Raw genomic sequence first — 23222 nt, 5'->3', positions numbered from 1 at the left:
TATGCTTTCTTCTGAAAGTTTTGTGGTTTTAGTTTTTATATTCAGGTCTCTGATCCATTTTAAATTTATTTTTGCGTATCATGTGAAGTAGGGACTGAGGAAGGCAGAATGCTAAGATGGCTCCCGAGACCCCTGCTGACTGGTGTACAGGTCCTCCTGCTTCCAAAGTGAGCAGGGCTTGTGAATATGACGGGACAGTATTCACTCTTGTATTTCTATCTGTTATGTAAGATCTGGTAGTGGACTGGAGAGAAATTCTCCTGATAGCTTTGAAGAAGCAAGCTACAATGAAGGAAAGGCCTATGAGACTATAGGCGGAGTACGATCCCAGACCACAGCCAGCAAGCAAGAAAATGGGGGATTGGTCCTACAGCCTCCAGGCATTGAACTCTGCCAATAATCCACGAACAGAACCCCAAGTCTCCAATTAGATCACAATCCTGCTCACACCTGGTATTTTCAGAGCACACTTAATTTCAGCTAACCTGTGCCCAGCCTTCTGATCCATGAAAATTCTGAGATAACTGAAGTGCTGATTTAAACAAGTTATTGAATTTGTGGTAAGTTACTTCTGAATTCTCTGTTTCTTAGATCTATTTGTTGACTCCGTTACAAGTACCACAACGTCTTTATTACTGGAATTTTAAGTCTTGAAGTGAGTATTCCAAGTCCTCAACTGTTCTTTTTCAAAACTGATTTGGATTTTCTAGGTTGTGTGTATTTCCAAAGACATTTTAGAATGACCCTATCAATTTCTATAGAAAAAAATTCTTCTGGGATTTTCAATTGAATCCATTGATGAATCTGGGTAGGACTGACATCTTAACAATGATGAGGCTTCCAATCCATGAGCATAGCATAGCTTTCCTTTCAGACAGTTAAGCTTCTCTCTGCAGTTACTTACACATTATTTTGTTAAATTTATTCCTATCTTATGCTTTTGATGCTACTGTTTTAAAGTTTCATTTTCTGGTCTCCCTTAGCTCTAGCGCCATCTTCTTAGAAACCTCTGTACCATGAGAGTCAAGAGCCATTCAGAAGCCCCAGATGTCAGCTGAGTTTTAAATAAATATCATGTATTATACTGAGGAGATTACCTTCTATTCCTAGCTGGCGGAATTTTTTTTTTTTAATCAGAAAAAGGATGTTGAGCATTTTCAAATGCCTTCTCTGTAGTGACTGAAATAATCGTTTTTCTATTATATTAATGTGGTAAATTACACTGATTGATTCTACAGTCTTAAGCTTGTATTCCTGGAACAAACTGTACTTAGCCATGGGGCATTAACCTTTAGATACATGGCTGATTTGATTTGCTAATATTTTGTGAAGGATTTCTCATCTTATGCTCATGAGGGGTATTAGTCTATAATTTTCTTTGCAATGTCTTCGTCCAGTTTCGGTATTACTACATTCTTGTCTAAGAGTTACAAAGTGTTTTCTCCTCTTTTTTCCTTAAAGAGTGCCAGTAAAACTCTGGACTTGAAAGTTTTTGTGTGAGAGATTTTTGAAAACTAATTTAATAGAAATTGTGTTAAGTTTCAATAAGTTGTATTTTCAAGGAGTTTGTTCATTTCATCAAAGTTGATAAATTCATTGGCATGAAGTTGTTCATAATATTCTATTATCCTTTTAATATCTGTAGTATCTGAAGTGGTAACCCCTTTTCCATGCTTGATATTGGTATTCTGGTTCTCTTCTTGATTAATCAAGAAATCAATTTTGCTTATCTTTTCTAGGCATCAAATTTTGGCCCTGTTAATTGTTCTTTATTCCACTGATTTCTGCGCTTATTTTTAGTATCTATTACTGTGGATTTACTTTGCACTTCTTTTTCTAGTTTTTGAAAAGACTTATTCTTTTGAAAGACTGTATTTTTAAGGAATCTCTACACGCACAGGGAGCTCCAACTTACAGCCCTGAGATCAAGAGCTGCACGCTCCACAGACTGAGCCAGCCGGGGGCCCCTTTTTCTAAGTTCTTAAGTTGAAACCCTAGATCAGTGAATGTAGATTTTTTCTTTTCTAATGTAAGCATTCAAAGCTATCTATAATAAATTTTCCTTTTAGCATTACATTCCTAAAGTTTCATATACTGCATTTTCAGTCATTCAGTTTAAAACATCAAAATTTTTTTCCTGCAATTTCTTCTTTGAGCTACACATTATGTTAAGTAGCTTGCTAAATTTCCATATGCTTAGGAATTTTCTTAGTTATCTTATTTTTATTGCTTTAAAACCTAATTTCAGGGCACCTGGGTGGCTCAGTGGGTTAAGCCTCTGCCTTTGGCTCAGGTCATGATCTCAGGGTCCTGGGATTGAGTTCCGCATTGGGTTCTCTGCTCCGCAGGGAGCCTGCTTCCTCCTCTCTCTCTCTCTCTCTGCCTGCCTCTCTGCCTACTTGTGATCTCTGTCAAGTAAATAAATAAAATCTTAAAAAAAAAATCTAATTTCATTATGGTCTTAGGACATATTTTGTATGTTTTTAATCTTTTAAATTTACTTTTTTTTTTAAATAGTCCAGCATATGGTAAATGTATTTCTTGTCTAATTGCAAAAGAGTGTGTATCCTGCCATTGTAGGATAGCGCTCTATAAATACCATCTAGGTCAAAGTGGTTGATTTTGTGCTCAGTGTGTGTACGCATATGTGTGGGTGCGTCGATCAACTGCTGACAGAGGTATTAAAATCTCCAATTATGATTTTAGAATTGCCTGTTTAATTCTGTAAATTTTTGCTTCACGTATTTTGAAGCTGTTATTAGGCACATACACCTTTATGACTATGAAGACTTCTTGAGACCTTTTATCATGACAACACATCACTTTAAATTTCTGGTAACACCCTTTGTTGTTATGCTTAACTTTTGCATGGTATTCACTTATATATACTTTTGGTATATATTTTTCCATTTGTTTATTTTTTACCTATCAGTGTCTTTATCGTGCACCTTTTATGGTCAGGATATGTTGAGTCTAGCAGTTTTATGTAGTCTGCCACTCTATTGATTGTAGTGTTTAGTCTACTAACATATTGACAGAATTGACTTAGGTCTCCCCTGCGCCCTTTTTTGAGAGAGTGTGTGCCTGAGCAGGGTGGGGGAAGGTCAAAGGGAGAGAATCTTAATTAAGCAGGCTCCATGCTCAGTGTGGGGTCCGATGTAGGTGGGGCTCAATCTCAGGACCCTGAGATCATGACCTGACCCAAAAACTAGGAGTCAGGAGCTTAACCCACTGAGCCACACAGGTCCCTGCCTCTTTTAAGGTAAGTTCTACACCCAATGTGGGGCTCGAACTCACAACCCCAAGCTCAAGAGTCATGCTCTACGGACTGAGCCAGCAGGCACCCTGAGAAAATAAATCTTTAATATTGTTTCAGATAACTTAGCATTTCTAATGCTCTTCCTTCCTGACGGTCTGAGTTTCTACGTAGTATCAGTTAGCTTTAATCTGAAGAACTTTAGTGTTTCTTACAGTGCAGTGACAACTTAGTTTTCTTTCATCTAATAATGTCTTTCTTTTGCCTTCATTCTTGCAGGGTATTTTTGTCCAACAGAGAGATCTGGGTCAACAATTTTTTTTCCCTGCTTGGCACTTTACGTTATTTCCCTGTCTTCTGGCATTTGTGGTTGCTGGTAAGAAGCTAACTCTAATTACTGTCTCCCTTTTACGTATCATTGTTGTCTAGCGACTTCTAATATTTTCTCCTTACCTTTGGCTTCAGTAATTTAAAAACAATACCGTGTAGGAAAGGGTTAACTCGATAGGCCTGAAATGCTCAAACCCTGCACAGGCCAAAGGAAGGTCTGTCTTTAGGGCTGGCCCCTGGCTAGCAGCTGGGAGATGAACTCTGAGCCCTTGAGATATTCCGGCTGCTAAGTGTTTTTGCATGCCTGAGGACTTGAGCCATGCTGTACCAGCGTGATCAGGTAAGCCTGCCCTAACAATATGATTTATGGCAAACATCTGTTTTTGCCCTGGGGGGTCTGAGTAGCCGAGGTCAGTCATGTGGGCACTGCATGGCATTCTGGACACCAAACGCCGAGTGACCTTCCCATATTGGCAACGCCGCACATGCTGTCACATCACTGATGGGAAAATTAAAGGCATCTCTGCGTGAATCCACTGGACACCTGGAAGCCTGCACCTGGTTTCTCCTGGACTGTATCCCACGTGCCTTTCCCTTTGCCAATTCTAATATGTCCTTTTGCTGCAATAACCTGGTAACTCTAAGCCTAACAGTTTCTGAATCCTGTAAGTCCTTGCAGCAAATAACTGAGCCTGAAGGTGGTCTTAGGGACCCCGACACGTGTACCAAGGTATGTTTTTTTTTTTTTAATTTATTTATTTATTTGACAGAGAGAGATCACAAGTAGACAGAGAGGCAGGCAGAGAGAGAGAGAGAGAGGGAAGCAGGCTCCCTGCTGAGCAGAGAGCCCGATGCGGGACTTGATCCCAGGACCCTGAGATCATGACCTGAGCCGAAGGCAGCGGCTTAACCCACTGAGCCACCCAGGCGCCCCCAAGGTATGTTTTTTCCTTTGTCCTTATCCTAATAGGTGTCACTAAGCTTCTTTAAAACAGCAAATGTGTCTTTTATAAACCTGAGAATTTTTTTTTTTCAAGATTTTATTTATTTGAGAGAGATCACAAGTAGGCAGAGAGGCGGGCAGAGAGAGAGAGGAGGATGCAGGCTCCCTGCTGAGCAGAGAGCCCGATGCGGGACTTGATCCCAGGACCCTGAGATCATGACCTGAGCCAAAGGCAGAGCTTAACCCACTGAGCGCCCTAAACCTGAGAATTTTTGAAGTATTTTATCATCAAATATATTTTTCTGTCTCTCAAATTTTCCTCTCCTTCTGAAACTTCCAATTGTGAGTTAGATCTTACAAATAATGTCCCAAAGGTCCCTAAGGTTCAGTAATAGATTTTTCTTTCTGTTCTTCAGGTTGGATAATTTTCAGCTCATCTATCAATAATTCACTGACTTTTCCCTTTGTGATCTCCATTTTGTTTATATTAGACCACTTGGTGAATTTTAATTTTAGCTTCTGTACTTTACATTTGTACAGTTCCCACTTGGCTCCTTCTTGTCGCTATTTCTCAACTGAGATTTCCTTTCTTTTCCTTCAGTGTAAGTATACCTTCCTTTATTTCATCATAATAGCTGCCTTGGGACGCCTGGGTGGCTCAGTTGGTTGGACGACTGCCTTCAGCTCAGGTCATGATCCTGGAGTCCCGGGATCGAGTCCCGCATCGGGCTCCCAGGTCCACAGGGAGTCTGCTTCTCTCTCTGAACTTCTCCTCGCTCATGCTCTCTCTCACTCTCTCTCAAATAAATAAATAAAATCTAAAAAAAAAAAAAAAAATAATAGCTGCCTTAAAACCCGTTTCCCGTCCTAACAAATGAAGTTGGTTTCTGTTGCTTGTCTTTTTTCTTCAGTCTGGGTCATATCTTCCTAGTTTTTAAAAGGTGTGGCTTTGCACTTATCTTGGACACTGAATATTATGTTGTACATAAATGGACTCTGTTATGTTCTTCTGGAGAGTGCTTATTATTTCTTTCAGCATGCAGTCAAATTTGGCTGGACTCAAACTGCAAACTCTTGCCTCTTGGGCATCACTTAGTTCACTCTTCTCTTTAGCTGAGCTGCTTGTAATCAGTCTTCCATGCACGTGCATAGTTCAAGGGTTAAACAGAGGTGTATATAGAATATGTATACAGAATTTTAGGTTCTCACTTTCTAGATCTCTCCTTTCCAGGATTCCTCCAACCCTTTCCAGTGGCTGAATGGCTGTGGCTGACCTGAATTCTGTCCTCTTACAAGTTTTCTATGAAAGTTTTAACCAACCTGCCAGGTGCCAACTTCAGCCTGTCATCTGGCTAAAAGCAGTTAAAATGGAAAACACATTCCATGCTGTCTCTTCTTAAAAGGGTCAGTTCCTGGGGCACCTGGGTGGCTCAGTGGGTTAAAGCCTCTGCCTTCGGCTCAGGTCATGATCTCAGGGTCCTGGGATCGAGCCCCGCATCGGGCTCTCTGCTCAGTGGAGAGCCTGCTTCCTCCTCTCTCTCTCTCTCTCTCTCTGCCTGCCTCTCTGCCTACATGTGATCTCTGTCTGTCGAATAAATAAATAAAATCTTTAAAAAAAAAAAAAGGGTCAGTTCCTTTTCAGAAGCTGCCTGCTTTTGTTAATTTTCCAGTGCCTTCAGGGTTTTTTTTTCTTCCAATTTTGTCCAGAATATATAGTTATATGCAAGAAAGGTCAGTTCCAGCAAAGTTTACTTGACCATACTGCAAGAAAAACCATTGTGATGTTACTGTTTTTTAAATTTACTTCAGCTTCACTGTGTGTATGGATATACAGATAAATTAAAATAAAAATTTTTTAAAGTTTTATTCAATAATCTCTACACCCAACATGGGTTTCAAACTTATGACTCCAAAATCAAAAAAGTCACGTGCCGCTTCTGACTAAACCAGCCAGACACCCCAGTATAGGTTCACTTTTTTTAAAAAGAGAGAGGGGGAACCTGCGTGGCTCAGTTGGTTAAGTATGTGCCTTCGGCTCACATCATGATCCCAGGATCTTGGAACTGAGCCCCGGTCGGGTTCCCGGCTCTGCAGAGAGCCTGCTTCTCCCTCTCCCACTGCACGCTGCTCCCCCTGCTCGTGCTCACTTGCTGTCAAATAAATAAAATCTTAAATAAAAAATAAAAATAAGTAAAAAGAGAGAAAGCGTGCATGTGTGAGTGGGGAAAGGAACAGATGGAGAGGAAGAGAAAGATCTTAAGCAGACTCCAAGCTCAGCATGGAGCCCGATGTGGCGTTTAATCTCACGACCCTGAAATTGTGAACTGAGCTAAAATCAAGAGTTAATTAACTAACTGACTGAGCCACCCAGGCACCCCTAGATTCACTTTTTTTTTTTTTTTTTTAAAGATTTTCATTTATTTGACAGAGAGAGACAATGAGAGAGGGAACACAAGCAAGGGGGAGCTGGAGAGGGAAAAGGAGGCTTCCTGCTGAGAGGGGAGCTTGATGAAGGGCTTGGATCTGAGGATGCTGGGATCATGACCTGAGTAGAAGGCAGACACTTTTAACGACTGAGCCACGCAGGCACGCCTCGATTCACTTTTTTTTTTTTTTTTTAAGATTTTATTTATTTATTTGACAGAGAGAGATCACAAGTAGGCTGAGAGGCAGGCGGGGTGGAGGGGAAGCAGGCTCCCTGCTGAGCAGAGAGCCCGATTTGGGGTTCGATCCCAGGACCCTGAGATCATGACCTAAGCTGAGGGCAGTGGCTTAACCCACTGAGCCACCCAGGTGCCCCTTAGATTCATTTTTTTTTTAAAGATTTTTTATTTATTTACTAGAGAGACGGAGATCACAAGCAGGCGGAGAAGCAGGCAGAGAGAGAGGAGGAAGCAGGCTCCCTGCTGAGCAGAGAGCCCGATGCGGGGCTCGATCCCGGGACCCTGGGATCATGACCTGAGCTGAAGGCAGAGGCTTTCACCCACTTAGACACCCAGGCGCCCTAGATTCACTTTTAATAATTATTCTGAAATTATTCTGAAAACTTTCTTTTCTAACATGTGTCTTCTTACTGTAATCATTCATCATATAATAAAAGTTCTGCTAGGTGTTCAATAATACAATTTTTATTAATAAATTATGAATATCAGGTGACACCTGGCTGGCTCAGTACAGTGTGTGACTTGATCCTGGGGTTGTAAGTTTGAACCCACACTGGGTGTAGAGAGGACTTAAAAAAAAATTGTGAGGGGCACCGGGGTGGCTCAGTGGGTTAAGCCTCTGCCTTCGGCTTGGGTCATGATCTGAGGGTCCTGGGATCAAGCCTCACACTGGACTCCCTGCTCAGCGGGGACCCTGTTTCCCTCACCTCTTTCTCTGCCTAATTGTGATCTCTGTCAAGTAAATAAATAAATCTTTTTAAAAAATTGTGAACAGGGGCGCCTGGGTGGCTCAGTGGGTTAAGCCTCTGCCTTTGGCTCAGGTCATGGTCTCAGGGTCCTGGGATCGAGCCCCGCGTCGGGCTCTCTGCTCAGCGGGGTGCCTGCTTCCCTTCCTCTCTCTCTCTGCCTGCCTCTCTGCCTACTTGTGATTTCTGTCTGTCAAATATCTAAATAAAAAAAATCTTTAAAAAAAATAAAAATAAAAAATTGTGAACATTTTCACATAATACCAGGAACTTTAATTTTGACAGCAAATTGACAATAACTATAAAAATAATGCACATACGTAGAAGTTAAATTAATAAGCGGTGGCACTTTGACCCTAGAGAAATATTTGTTTATGTGTAAAATCAGACAATCACAAAGATGTTAACTTCAGCTCTGTGTCTAAGTGTAAAAAATGGAAAATAACCCACATCCTAATCAAAAGGGAAATAACATAGATAAAATGATTACTACATAGCTGTTAAAATGAATAAATTATTCACTTCATTCAAATTTTATATATTTCAATATGAAAGAGTTAAAAAAATACCCTAATGTTGAATGAAACAAGTTGCATAACAAAGATGGTTATATTAGGGGCGCCTGGGTGGCTCAGTGGCTTGAGCCTCTGCCTTTGCCTCAGGTCATGATCTCAGGGTCCTGGAATTGAGCCCCACATCGGGCTCTCTGCTCAGCAGGGAGCCTGCTCACCCCCCGCCCCCCGCGTGCCTCTCTGCCTACTTGTGATCTCTGTCTGTTAAATAAATAAAATCTTTTTTTTAAAAAAAGAGATGGTGATATTGATAAAGGTCTGAAAACACTAAACAATACTCCATTCACATACATTTAAAACAAGCTAGAAGGATTTATCAGGTCCATGATGGTGATTACCTCTGGGGAAGGGAAGAGGGAATTAAGTGGGTCAGGTGGTAATCAAAGTGTTCTTTACTTTGGAAGCAAATATGACCATTAATGTTAATTCACAGAAGTTAATTATACATATAGAAATATTAGTGTTTATCTTTTCATACCTTTTAAATTTTTTCCATTTCTTAAAAAAAAAACAAAAAACCTTTAACAACTCCAATGGCTGCATAATATTTGATTGCACAGACAGGTCGTAAGACACTGACAATAAACCTGCCAATATTTTAAGGAGCAGTATAAAAACATCTTTGAAGGGTGCCTGAGTGGTTCAGGTGGTTAAGCATCTTTTTTTTTTTTTAAAGATTTTATTTATTTATTTGAGAAAGAGAGAGCGGGGGAGAATATAGGGGTAGAAGCAGATTCCCTGCTGAGCACAGAGCCCGATGTGTGGCTTGATCCCACGACCCGAGATCATTACCTGAGCCAAAGGCAGGCGTTTAACTGACTGAGCCACCCAGGCATCCCAAGCATCTGACTCTATTTTGGCTCGGGCTGTGATCTCAGGCTCCTGAGATCTAGCCCCAAGACTGGCTCTGTGCCAGGCGTGGAGCCTGCTTAAGATTCTCTCTCTCCCAAGGGGAACCCTCCTACACTGTTGGTGGGAATGCAACCTGGGGCAACCGGTCTGGAAAACAGCATGGAGGTTCCTCAAAAAGTTGAAAATAGAGCTACCCTACAACCCAGCAATCGCACTACTGGGTATTTACCCTAAAGATACAAATATAGTGATCCAAAGGGGAACATGCACCCGAATGTTTATAGCAGCAATGTCCACAACAGCCAAACGATGGAAAGAACCTAGATGTCCATCAACAGATGAATGGATAGAGAAGTATATATATATAAGAAGCATATTATATATATACACATATATATATAGCAGCATCATAAAGGAAATGAAATGTATGCTTCGTTACAAACTTGTACATAATATCCCATAAAACAGCAAAAAAACCCCACCATTAATAGTTTTCATTGTTTCTTTTGCCTATTTTCCCCATAATTTCAGGCATGCATATATATACATATATATATATATGTATATATATATATATATATATATATACATACTATACAATGGAATACTATGCAGCCATCAAAAGAAATGAAATCTTGCCATTTGCGATGACGTGGATGGAACTAGAGGGTATCATGCTTAGCGAAGTAAGTCAATCGTATCATGCTTAGCGAAGTAAGTCAATCAGAGAAAGACAACTATCATATGATCTCCCTGATATGAGGAAGTTCAGAGGCAACGTAGGGGGTTTGGGGGGTAGGAAAAGAATAAATGAAACAAGACGGGATCAGGAGGGAGACAAACCATGAGACTCTTAATCTCACAAAACAAAGTGATGGCTGCCGGGGGTAGGGAGAGGGTGGTTGGGTTATGGACATCGGGGAAGGTATGTGCTATGGTGAGTGCTGTGAAGTGTGTAAACCTGGCAATTCACAGACCTGTACCCTGGGGCTACTATGTTAATGCATTATATGTTAACAAAAATAAATATTATACAATATATATTAATAAAAAAATTTTAAAAAGCACATTATACATTATATGTATATATACATAATACATTTTATGTAATACATTATATTACATTATACGTAATGTATAATACACATATAATACATATGTTAATAAAATTATGTTAAAAATACATTGTATTTAATAAAAATTTAAAAAAATTTTAAAAAGTAAAAAAAAAAAAAAAAGTTCTCTCTCTCCCTCTTCCTCTGCTAGAGCTCTCTCTCTAAATAAATAAAATCTTTTTTTAAAAAACATTTTATTTATTTATTTTGAAAGAGAGAGAGACAGCGAGACAGGGAACACAAGCAGGAGTGGGCCTCCCATTGCGCAGAGAGCCTGATGCAGGGCTTGATCCCAAGACCCTGGAACCATGCCACAAGCCAAAGGCAAAGGCTTAATGACTGAACCACCCAGGTGCCCCAAAATAAATAAAGTCTAAATAAATAAATAAATATAACCCAAAACCTCCCAAAAAACAAAAATTTCCACATCTTTATAGTTGTTTTTGTAGATAATTTTTTTTCCTTAGAATAAATTCCTAGAAACAAAACTGCTAGATCAGTTCTAGGACTCTGTTACATACAATCCCTTCCAGAAGAGTTGTAAAAACTTTCATCTACCTATCACCAAATATCTACCTGCCTATTTCCTTGTATTCTTGCCAATCTGGATACTAAAATCCAAAAACCTGTCTTCACCAAATTAGGTATATGAGCAAGGATCTAAATTTTCCCCAAATGATTAGTTATACCATAGAACATACCATAATTATTGAACTATATATATATAAAATCAGCATCATAAAGGAAATGAAGTGTATGCTTCATTACAAACTTGTACACAATATCCCATAAAACAGCAAAAAAAAAAAACCCATTAATAGTTTTCATTGTTTCTTTTGCCTATTTTCCCCATAATTTCAGGCAGAACATAATTACAGAAAAGATTTTACTTTAAAGGGAAGACTATTCAAATTTACTAGTCAGAACTAGAGACTGATGTATTTTGCTGAAGTAGTTATATTTTAAAAGATTTAGTCATAAAGTAAGACGACTTAAAAAGTTTTTCTATTTTGAAGTCTGCAAAGAAAAGCCCTTTAGCTTCTTGGTCTAATTATACTGGTGTTTAATTAGCATCTAAAAATGTCTACTAATGATAGAATTTGGCCAGTGACAAATATCCTAAGCTTCCACAGCCCTTTTCACCTCTCACCATAGATTAACTCGGTTAAGAACTACTAATAATTAGTATTTACACAGTACTTTGTTTACTACAACATCATAAAGCAGAGCAAAATAATTATTACCATATTAACAAAGGAAGATGCCAAACCAGTTAGGCGAGTTATCTGAGGTCAGCTAAAGCAGGAATTTCCAAAATTAGACACTGAAATTCTTGTAGCCTAATTCCCATATGCCTTATTACTCAAAAGAACAACCTATGAGAATTATGACAACTCATAAAGAAACCTAGAATATACCAGAGTCAGAAATCACATTATTAAAATTATATTGAAGATCATCTCCTGAAACATCCTCACTTTATAGAGAAGGAAACTGAGGCCCCAAAAGGTAATATACTTAACTGCTCAAAGCCTTCTAGAAGCTGTAAAGCAACAATGAAAATTCAGCACTCCTGTATCCACGCTCAGCGATCTTCAATTATAAGAGTGTAACAGCCATCCTTCACTGCTTCTTCAAATTTTTTAGTTTATAAAACTGTCTCAATGTTTTCACTGATACTGAACATTTCACTCACAATTAACAAATAATTACCCAGTACCTACCACATGCTAGGTCCTGTACTTTGTGCTAAATGAGTATTTATTATGTGCTAAGCACTGCATCACTTGCATGTCCACATTTGATCCCCACAATATTATTATAAGGTAAGCACGATTATCGATTATCTCTATTTTAAAGATTAAAATTTAGAAAGACTAGGTAATCTGCCTGTGGTCTTCAGTAAGGAAATAAAAAGTAAAGGTGCCGTAGCTGAAGGGCAGCAGCCATGGCTCTGCAGACCCCCACGGTCATGCACCTCAACCAGGGCCACAGGGTGACCGAGAACATGACACCAAGCCAAGGCAGTGATGCGGGCACGGGCACCTAACGAGGCACATCACACTGGCGCAGGACAAGCTTTTGACAGACACCCCAGTAAGCGGAGCTGAGCAGTGCTCTGGGTGCCACCAGGATAGAACAGTGGTCGCTAAGGGCTGGACCTCCTCCCCATTCTATGCAAAATACAATGTTTACAAGGGGGGGGGAAAAGGAAGTGGTACAATCACTTTTATAAGTTTATGCCAACAAAAAAATCTTATTTTTATTTTAAATAGTATAACTCTGTATATGACTTCACTTGAAAAGAGGGATCTACTGTCAGAGAAGCCTGGAAAACCAGAGATCCCCTATGCAGCACCTAAGAGTGACTGCACAACGTAGAGGTCGCGGGTCCCTTTTGGAAGCCTTTAAATATCCTTTTCTGCTTACACCTTCCAAGATCCCAGAACAGACAGCATTTGCAGTAATTTAACTAAAGGCTGATTTCGAGAAAAGTAATCATTCAAATAAACAGACAAGACAACGGGAAGGGCTTCCAGTACCACACAATAAATTTGGCCTAAAGGGTAGTCAGTAAGGTCCAAAGTAGAAGAATGCATGACTTCTCTTAAGCAATACTCATGAACAGTACTACAATACATTACTGGTTACCTACTTTCAGAGTGTAAAATCTCTGTAGTATAAGATCACATTAATTAAAAGTTTCATTTGCTGTCGTTCCCAGCTGGAATTCCTTTATCTTTGATTGCTAAATAGATTTCACAAGGTCCACAGCCAAAAACCCAAGTGGTAGCAAGCAGTTCTACTATTATGGAGATTTAAAAGTAAGCTTTCTAAATAAATAAATGTCGAAGGATATTTTTGACGCAGCCACTGTTCTAGGGCCAACCTGTAAGGAAAGGAGAACCTTGAGGGGGGAAAAAAAAAACTGGAGCATAAAAAATGTTTTAAGGAGAGTCTTAAAAAGTGGTCTACTGCTTGGGAAATTTTTGTGTTAAGAGAGACAAATCAAGGCAACCACGAAAAGTTCTACCTTTCCCCATTATGCGGTGTTGTTTTTATTCTCGCCATAATTTTGGTGACATAAAAGCAGATGACACTCTAGTAAGTGATCAACCACAGCAGAACTAATCACATGCGGTATTTCTAATGGAAGTGGTTACCTGAGAAGTCTGTGAGAAGTCTTGCTAGGACGTGCTTGTTTACCAGTTCGGTCTTATTAAGGCTCGAAATAGTATCTACCCTAGTGGTTTCTTTGCTAATCGTGGGCTTCTTGGAAATCCCAGGATCAGATCCAGCATTGACTTCTGTGTGTTCTAGGACATCAGACGATCTCTGAAGCCAAGAAGATTCTGGACCACGTGTGAAAATCTGCTTGGATACTTCTTCAGGAGGAGATTCTGCGTTACCCGGTGCAGAGGCTGACTTCGCAACCTTCCTTTCACTCAGCTCCCTGAGAGCTTTGATTGTGAGCTGCTCCTGTTCTAAGTCAAGAGACGCTGCTGGAGTGCCTGGGGCAGGGGAAACACCCAGAACCGTACTTCCCTTAGTCTCTCTGCTTTGCTCAGCGTGTTTGCTTGTTACGTCTTTAATTCCAGAATCACCTGATTCAGTTTCATGCAAGACTTCCAAAGCAAGAGTTGTTGTAAAGTCCCAAGTCTTCTCTGCTGTTGCCTGAAAGGCATTTCCCGCACGTTCATCTGTAATTCCTTCCTCTCTGGTTTCTGCGAAGGCTGCTACCAGGTCCTCTGGGGAAGAATCCTCTGCATTTTTAACACTTTTTTCATGTACTGACTCCAAATAGGCAGAACTTGTCACATGTAGTGAGAATTCGCTCTCCTTAGCACTTGGAGACAGAACTGAAGGAAGTTTGGGCTTCTCAGTTGCAACAGGCTTTTCAGGAGCAACTTCGCTCATGCTGCCTGACTGCTCCGCGTCTCCTGACATGCCATTCCGATCAGGTACTTGGGGACTTGCCCCCTCCCCAGTTGCACTCCTTTCAAGACTATCAGGCTGAACTTGTGCTGCTGCCTCAGAGCCACTGACTGGCCCTTCAAAGGTTTCACATGTTTTACTTTCCCTGCTGCAACTGACAATCTCTTCGATTTCTCTTTCATCTCTTTTTACAATAGTGCTTGCAATGGAAACAGGTTTTTCAGCCTGAATTTTGTTACTTTCAAATGAAATATTGGTTGGGACGTCCTCTATTACTGTGTCATCAGACTCACCAGAACTATCAGCCTCTGTGGCTTCTGCTAACATAGAGCTCTGCCAGTTCACTTCACCTTTTAGGTGGCCGTCAGGTAAGACCACTTTCACAGTGGCCACTCCAGAACCCAGAGAGACACCTTTCTCAAGAGGAGATTTAGGTAACTCTGGAAGCGTATTATCTTCTTTCTGCACATTGCCTCCCACGCCTTTGATACTGATTTCCTTTGCGGAATGGAGACAGTCTGGTATAGGTTTTTCAATGATAGCATTTTCTCGTGGGAGAGAGGTCGTTGCCCAGTCACTTGCTGACTTGATGGGAGCGCTCCCATTAATAGAACAAACGGGAAATTTCTGGTGAGCGTTAGTTTTAAGATTTACAACTGGGATTTCTGAATTATATTCACTCCTATCAAGTCCTGTAGTTTTTGTGATGTAATCAGATTTATTGCTCTCTTCTTTTGCTTGGGGAACCAAATCCCAAGTCAGTATTTCATTAGTAAAGTTATGTATATCATTCACACATCTAGACACTTCTTCCAGCGCTGCAGTCGTGTGCGAAAACTGTCTAGTGAGCAACGCAGAAGTCGGGTAACGCCCTGCCTCTTTACTTCTCAGTGGAAATAATTTGTCATTAGACTCCAACAAAATGTCTGCAGATGATTCTTTATCAGTGTGCACTGCCCAGCTACCAAACTCATTTGTGCTCTCCTTATATGCATCTTTAAATTCTTTGTCAAATGCTTCTTTGTCAATAATTACTTCAAATGGTGACTCAGGGGAATCCTTTTCAGTAAGATCACCTCCTGAAACTTCAGATGGGGATACGGAATATGTACAAATGCCTTGTGCCTTAGGCTCCTGGGTGAGTGGTTTCTGGGCTGTAGGCAAAGTGAACTTGTCATCAACATCCAAGCCAGTTTTATCATCTGTACCTGCTACCTCATTTGGGTTCTTGGACTCATGATCTTTATTTATTTGCTGTTCCATTAGACCAACTTCCTTTGAGAGAAAAGCAGGACGATCTGGGAAACTGGCTGGAATGGAAGGACGGTTATACTCAACGCCTTCTGCAACAGAAACTGGGGAGTATGCTATGCCTTTATTGGTCCCTTGAGGCTTTTCCATTTTTTTCGCATCTAGGAGGGCCAAACAGTCTTTTCCTTCTTTGGCTAAAATAGGCTGGCTGCCTAACACATTGCTCTTTTCTCCATGTGGTATCTTAAGGTCAGTATTATGCATTTCAGAAGACGAAAAAAGGGAGGAAGTCATAATTTCTGAAGGTGGCTCATCAGAGCAAAGAGAGCTCAATCCCTCTATGGTCAGAATTTGAAAGAAAAAAGTTTGTTTACCAGGTACAATCACACATTAGCTAGTAAGGCCAAGCAGCATGCTTTTCATTTTCCAAGTTACATACACACAGGATGTACACACACACACACACACTATGTAACAAAACAACGATCAACAGTTATCCTATAAAACATGCATAAAAAGTGCCAAGAGTGAAACAGAAAAGCTGTATCATGCTACAAATTGCAGATGACAGAAGATTCTCACGACAAATACTTTTCCGTCTACTTTTTCCATTGTAAAGGTAAAGCATACAGAAATGTAATGAGATTGGGAAATCTGGGGAAGTTTTTTCCCCCCTTTTTTTTGGTAGAGCTATTCAGTGTAATCAATATAAAACAACTTAATATTATGAAGTACTGATATGTTCTCATCTGTAAGCTGCACATTTCAGTACACAGAGCTTCTACAAACCCACTGTTATAGTCTGACAGTTTGAAAAAAAAAGTGACCACTGTTCTTTTTGATTTTCAGGAGATACAATGGATCCCCTCCTGAGCCTAAGAATCAGACTAGAATTACTCTACTCTACCCACAGGGAAAATTGGTCTCAGGTATAGACGGCCTCATTTTATTTATTTTTATTTTTAAAAGATTTTATTTACTTATTTGACAGAGAGAGAGAGAGAGACAGCGAGAGAGGGAACACAAGCAGGGGGAGTGGGTGAGGGAGAAGCAGATTTTCCACCAAGCAGGGAGCCCAATGTGGGACTCGATCCCAGGACCCTGGGATCATGACCTGAGCAGAAGGCAGACACTTAATGACTGAGCCATGCAGGGACCCCTAGACAGCCTCATTTTGAACTAAAGAGTATGAAATGATTGGTCTGCTCCAAAATCTCTTGCACCAACCTGACAATTTAACCAACACAAAACTGTGCAAACTGGTAAGGTTTATTCTGTGGTTACGAAGAGTTAACCCCAGGGCACTGGGTGGCTCAGTTGGTTAAGTGACTGCCTTCGGCTCAGGTCATGACCCTGAAGTCCTGGGATGGAACCCCATATTGGGCTCCCTGATCAGTGCGGAGCCTGCTTCTCCCTCTAACCCTGCCCCCTCTCACGCTCTCTCTCAAATAAATAAAATCTTAAAAATAAAAGAGTTAACACCAGAGATACTTTTAAAACAGAAAATTTCCCTCTTAAAGTAATAGATTAATTAAATCTTATCAGTTATTAATACTACAGCAGCCAATGATTTATCACCTTGTTTATCCAACTTTCCAATCTAGCAAGTTTTTACTGAAGAAAAGATCAAGACTGTCCCAAGGGTAATAAGTGCTGTCTTTCTTGCACATTGTTGTTATCTCTGGAGTCAGAACAAGTAGGTCTTAAATACATAGTTCCAAATGAGTGCATCAAAGATTCAGTTTGGTCAAATGAGATCTGAACAGGCTCAGGACAGCACAACGCTGAGTGTGAATGAGTGACTGTGAATTTGTGAAAGAGAAAAACGTATGGGATGACTTTTATTCAGCTTATGCTCTTTTTCTTTCTTTCTTTCTTTCTTTTTTTTAAAGATTTTATTTATTTATTTGACAGACAGAGATCACAAGCAGGCAGAGATGCAGGCGGAGAGAGAGAGGAGGAAGCAGGCTCCCCGCTGAGCAGAGAACCCGATGTGGGGCTTGATCCCAGGACCTTGGGATCACGACCTGAGCCGAAGGCAGAGGCTTTAACCCACTGAGCCACCCAGGCGCCCCAACTTATGCTCTTTTTTTTTTTTTTTTTTAAGATTTTATTTGTTTATTGGACAGAGAGAGATCACAAGTAGGCAGAGAGGCAGGCAGAGAGAGAGGAGGAAGCAGGCTTCCCACCAAGGAAAGAGCCCGATGTGGGGCTCGATCCCAGAACCCTGGGATCATGACCTGAGCCGAAGGCAGAGGCTTTAACCCTCTGAGCCACCCAGGCGCCCCACTTATGCTCTTTTTCATGTGAGAAGCTGAATAACAGAAGCAAAATTGTGACTTTATTAAAAATTATTTTATAAGGCTGAAAAGAAATAAAAATGAAATATCTTACTCCAAAAACTAGAATTAACTATTATAAAAAATGGTTCCAAATGCCAGATAAAGTTCCTCTATTTCAACATATCACTGAAATTTCATTTAATAGGATCTGACCTTTAGAATAGTTTAACTATTGGGGCGCCTGGGTGGCTCAGTGGGTTAAAGCCTCTGCCTTCGGCTCAGGTCATGATCCCAGGGTCCTGGAATCGAGCCCCACGTTGGGCTCTCTGCTCAGCAGGGAGCTGCTTCCTCCTCTCTCTCTGCCTGACTCTCTGCTTAGTTGTGATCTCTGTCAAATAAATAAATAAAATCTTTAAAAAAAAATAGAATAGTCTAACTATTGTCTGGGTATTGGGGGAAAAGGTCTTTGAAAATTGAGGAAAAATAGTTTGGTGGTACAAACTGTACTAGTGGGACAGAAAATAACTGAAGCAAGCTGTAATTCATTTACTCCTAATGGTAGTAAAGATGGTTTGCATCTATCAATATATAGTATGATATAGTATCATTATTTAGGACTCAGTAAGACCAGATTAAGGAGACAATATAAAGGAAGCTCAGCATTATAGATTAAATTACAGATTAAAACCCTGAAATATTAGGGTGCCTGGGTGGCTCAGTGGGTTATGGGATTGAGCCCCGCATCAGGCTCCCTGCTCAGCCGGGAGCCTGCTTCCTCCTCTCTCTCTCTGCCTGCCTGTGATCTCTGTCAAATAAATAAATAAAATCTTAAAAAAAAAAAAAAACAAAAAAAACCCTGAAATTTAAAGAGCTACATTTTTAGTAGTTCATTTATAGGCTACATTTAAATATGAAATATTCCATGATTTGAGCTATGTATTATTACTGAACTTACTGGTTACTGTTTCTACCAGGAAACATTCGATGGATTAAATCTGGATTAAGGATTAAAGATTAAATCTGGATTAAAGATTAAAACTGGGGGCGCCTGGGTGGCTCAGTGGGTTAAGCCGCTGCCTTCGGCTCAGGTCATGATCTCAGGGTCCTGGGATCGAGCCCCGCATCAGGCTCTCTGCTCAGCAGGGAGCCTGCTTCCTCCTCTCTCTCTGCCTGCCTCTCTGCCTGCTTGTGATCTCTCTCTGTCAAATAAATAAATAAAAAAAAAATCTTAAAAAAAAAAAAAAAAGATTAAAACTGTTTGGGAGCCCCTCCCTTCAAACATGAATGGAACTCTGACACGATCAACACTGACTCCCACCTTATAGGGAATGCAAGGCTTATATGTTTTATAGAGACTAAGGTATCAGATGATTCAGACCAATCATCTTCTAGACAGAAGTGGACAAAATGAATTAGTAATAATTCCACAGATATTAGTGCCTATCATGTGCCAGACACTGCCTTAGAAACTAGATTAAAAGCAGTGAACAAAATAAAAGATCCCTTGTGTATGTGGTGCTGTAAGAGCACCTGCACCCAGGAGACAGATAAGGAGCAGAATCAGTGAGTACGATGATGATGATGATGATAATGATGATGATGTGGTGGTGGTGGTGGGCTGGAGGAAAGGAAAAAGGAAGCAACCTACCCTGAATGCTAACAGAAGAATGCGCTTATTACCAGGGGGAAAAAGCATGGTGGAACCCTTCTAACATGCTTTGTCAGGATACAAACTTGTCAGTTTTCCAAGCCTTGTTTCTCTCCTTTATTCCTTGAACTCTTTTTTTTTTTTCCCTTGAACTCTTAATAGTCCAGAAGTTTTAAGTTAGGTATATAATAATCTGAGGTAAAGCTAGAAGATTAGGTTAGAAATCTTATTCTCAGAATACCAGCAAGTTCTGCAATAAATAAAACTTGTAACATTCTTTAATTAACTCTTTAATATGATGTCACTATGATGCACACAAAAAAAACTTCAGTCATATTCCTAATAATAATTCTGTGACAATATATGGAGTGGATAGTGCTTTTTTTGGGGGGGGGGGGCTGGCCTGGGGGCAAAAAGAGCTCAATGCTGCACTAATTCCTCTTAGACTGTGAGACACAGGTGCCAGCCCTCACCATTGTCAATCAAGCTTTCCCATGTGTAACAAAATAAGTTAGCATCCGCATCTGTGCTTCAACTTTAATTATCATGTTTAGAATTTCAGCAAATGAAAAGAAGTTTCTTTGGCTAGTTGAAGCCCTAACAAACTTGGACAGAGCTGACTTGTACCCAGACAATGGAAAAAACTGGGCTGGAAGTAAAGAGTTTATAAAGGCATGAAAACATTAAATAGAACGAGACCAGAATCTACTAAGTCTTTTCTAGAACAGCTCCCATAAGCAAAGACTCCTCCAATTAGTGAGTATGGCACTTAACAGTCATTGGTGTTATCCAAGACTGCAAAACAGCAGAAAACGCCAGGGGTTCGAAGGTTGTTAGTTTTTACAATACCGTGTACGCTGTAAAACTGCCTGACAGAATGACTCTGAATCACCTTACGTTTCAGAAAATGCCGATTCACTTTCCCTTTTCAAAAGATTCAACCCTTTACATGCACTACAAGAGACTTTCAACATTACTCAAAATCAATGTCTGTCAAAAAATTCCCTCATTATGAATATTTTCTAGTTTAGGTATTTGCTGTAATAGGATTTAATGTGCATATTCATTTTCAAGAATTCTAATTACTTAAAAATCTGGTATGGATCTATACACCTAATAGGTTTAAAAAGGGAATTATATATGGTAAGAGGTGAAAAATGTCATAACCTGAGAATGTTCCCAAATTTATCCAGTACTGAGCTTCTTGCTTACCCGTATCTTCCTAAGCTCTAAATACTTATAAGTCTCCACTTAAGTGAAGTGTACTATTCAAAATAAGACTAGAAAACTAAGTTGGCAGTCTAAATTTCTAGACCGCTCCCACATCAAAAAATTCAAAATGCAAAATGTAAAATAGGGGCGCCTGGGTGGCTCAGTCGTTAAGAGTCTGCCTTCGGGGGCGCCCGGGTGGCTCAGTGGGTTAAGGCCTCTGCCTTCAGCTTAGGTCATGCTCTCAGGGTCCTGGGATCGAGCCCCGCATCAGGTTCTCTGCTCGGCGGGGAGCCTGCCTCCTCCTCTCTCTCTGCCTGCTTCTCTGCCTACTTGTGATCTCTGTCTGTCAAATAAATAAAATATTAAAAAAAAAAAAAAAAAAAAAAAAGGAGTCTGCCTTCCGCTCAGGTCATGATCCCAGGGTCCTGGGGTCGAGCCCCGCATCGGGCTCCCTACTCAGCGGGAAGCCTGCTTCTCCCTCTCCCATTCCCTCTGCTTGTGTTCTCTCTCTTGTTGTGTCTCTGTCAAATAAATAAATAAAATCTAAAAAAAAAAAAGATGCAAAATCATTTGATCAACACTTATTAATCATGTGGCCTTGACAAGTTGCTTAATCTCATCTAAAAAAAAAAAACGGTGATACTAAAAAACTTAACTTGAGAACTGCTGTGAGGATTAAATGAGTTAATACATGAAAAGTGCTTAGAGTGCTATCTGGCACTTAGTAAATCCTCAGTAAATGTCTGCAGACACCACATTCTCAAAAAAAAAAATTAAATAAATAAATTTTTTTTTTTTCTCCTGACACAGAGACTCCAGATCATATGCTTTTTTGATTAGGGGAGAGTATATAAATCCTCATTCAGAGATTCAGACACTTTCTCAAATAAAAAGAAGTAATTTAAAGTAATTTAAAGAGCTTTTACCTATTTCAAAAGTTTGGGTGATGCAACTTCTGAACCAGTTATTACAAAACGAATGCCTGTGGCGTTCCAAGAATCATGCTGGATTCTGTGTACGTAAAGACATTTAAGACAGCCCAACACATAAAAAATTCGAAGGCAATGTTAAAAGAAAAAAGAACTTTTCCTGAACAAAAGGTTTCATTTTACCACCAACAAGGTCAAAGTATATTTTAGTTCAATGTCAACTAGCTGAACAATATGACGACATGACACAAAACCAGTCTTGGATGTCATCTTTGACACTCCCTTTCAAACTTTAGAACTACTAGTACTTCATGTATGATCTCTGCCTTAGGTGACTCAGAATTTCCTGAGAGGGATGCAATCCGCATTACAAGTTTCCTAGGTAATGAACCTGGTTGAAAAACCAGAGCTGTACTACACTTTATGAATTTTATAAAGGTAAAAAAATTAAGCTGTACTTCAGGACTCTAGTCCCGTAATAAGCCCACAGGAGATGAGCCCGATCCTTTTCACTCTCACTCTTGTCCCTGTCCTTGTCCAGATGCACAGCTTACAGGTTAGTAGGGAATGGGCAGTCGTTTTGTGCCTGCTTTAAATACTTCAATCTACTCATTTTAAAGTATAGTGACTCACTCGAAATTTTGATTGGAATAAGGCAAAAGCTCCATTTGACTGGAGACTAAGGTGTGGGAATTCAGGAAGAATGTTCCCTCTTCTATGCTTGCAGTATTTTATCTCAGAACAAGGTGGGGAGTTAAAAAGGACATGAAGAGGGGCGTCTGGGTGGCTCAGTGGGTTAAAGCCTCTGCCTTTGGCTCAGGTCATGATCCCGGGGTCTTGGGGGTCATGGGATCGAGCCCCACATCAGGCTCTCTGCTCAGCAGGGAGCCTGCTTCCTCCTTTCTCTCTGCCTACTTGTGATCTCTGTCAAATAAATAAATAAAATCTTTTAAAAAAAAAAGGACACGATGAAAAATCAACTTCCAAGTGAATACTGTGTTCACTTCAAGTAAATACACCAAAATGGGAAAAAAAAAACCCTTTTCATATACTGTTGACTCTATCCTTCAAAATAGTTTCCTTTTACTTTGTTTCTTATTCCCCAAACTGACTTTTCAAAAAAGATTTAATATTTTTATTCAGGTGTTGGTAATTACTGAAAATAATGTGATCTAGAAATAAGTAAATAATGAGTGTCATATCCTATTATCAGAGTTCTCCCTAAAAAAGGGAATAGCTTAGAATTCTGTTTTAGGGAGCGCCTGGGTGGCTCAGTTGGTTAAGCGACTGTCTTCGGCTCAGGTCGTGATCCTGGACTCCCAGGATCAAGTCCCGCATCAGGCTCTCTGCTCTGCAAGGAGTCTGCTTCTCCCTGTCCCTCCCTGTCTCTCATGCTCTCTCTCTCTCTCTCTCATATAATAAATAAATAAACTCTTAACCAAAAAAAAAAAAAAAAAAAAAAAGAATTCTGTTTTAGATACCATTTG

At 40.1% G+C, this 23222-nt stretch overlaps 1 protein-coding gene across 2 annotated transcripts in view; it reads right to left on the bottom strand.

The window, feature by feature from the left end:
- The window catches only part of RTN3 (reticulon 3), a 65458-nt gene that overhangs the window by 22451 nt on the left and 19785 nt on the right, over positions 1-23222 (bottom strand). Inside the window, exon 3 of one of the 2 annotated variants that reach the window (XM_047690371.1) lies at positions 13642-16002. The exons of the other annotated variant lie outside the window; for it this stretch is intronic. Within the exon in view, the coding sequence (XP_047546327.1) occupies positions 13642-16002 (2361 nt within the window). The remainder of the gene's footprint in view (positions 1-13641; positions 16003-23222) is intronic. 2 annotated transcript variants of the gene reach the window in all.

This window comes from Lutra lutra, chromosome 10, assembly GCF_902655055.1.
Source record: "Lutra lutra chromosome 10, mLutLut1.2, whole genome shotgun sequence".
NCBI classification, from domain to species: domain Eukaryota; kingdom Metazoa; phylum Chordata; class Mammalia; order Carnivora; family Mustelidae; genus Lutra; species Lutra lutra.
This window is presented reverse-complemented; position numbering and strand designations above follow the sequence as displayed.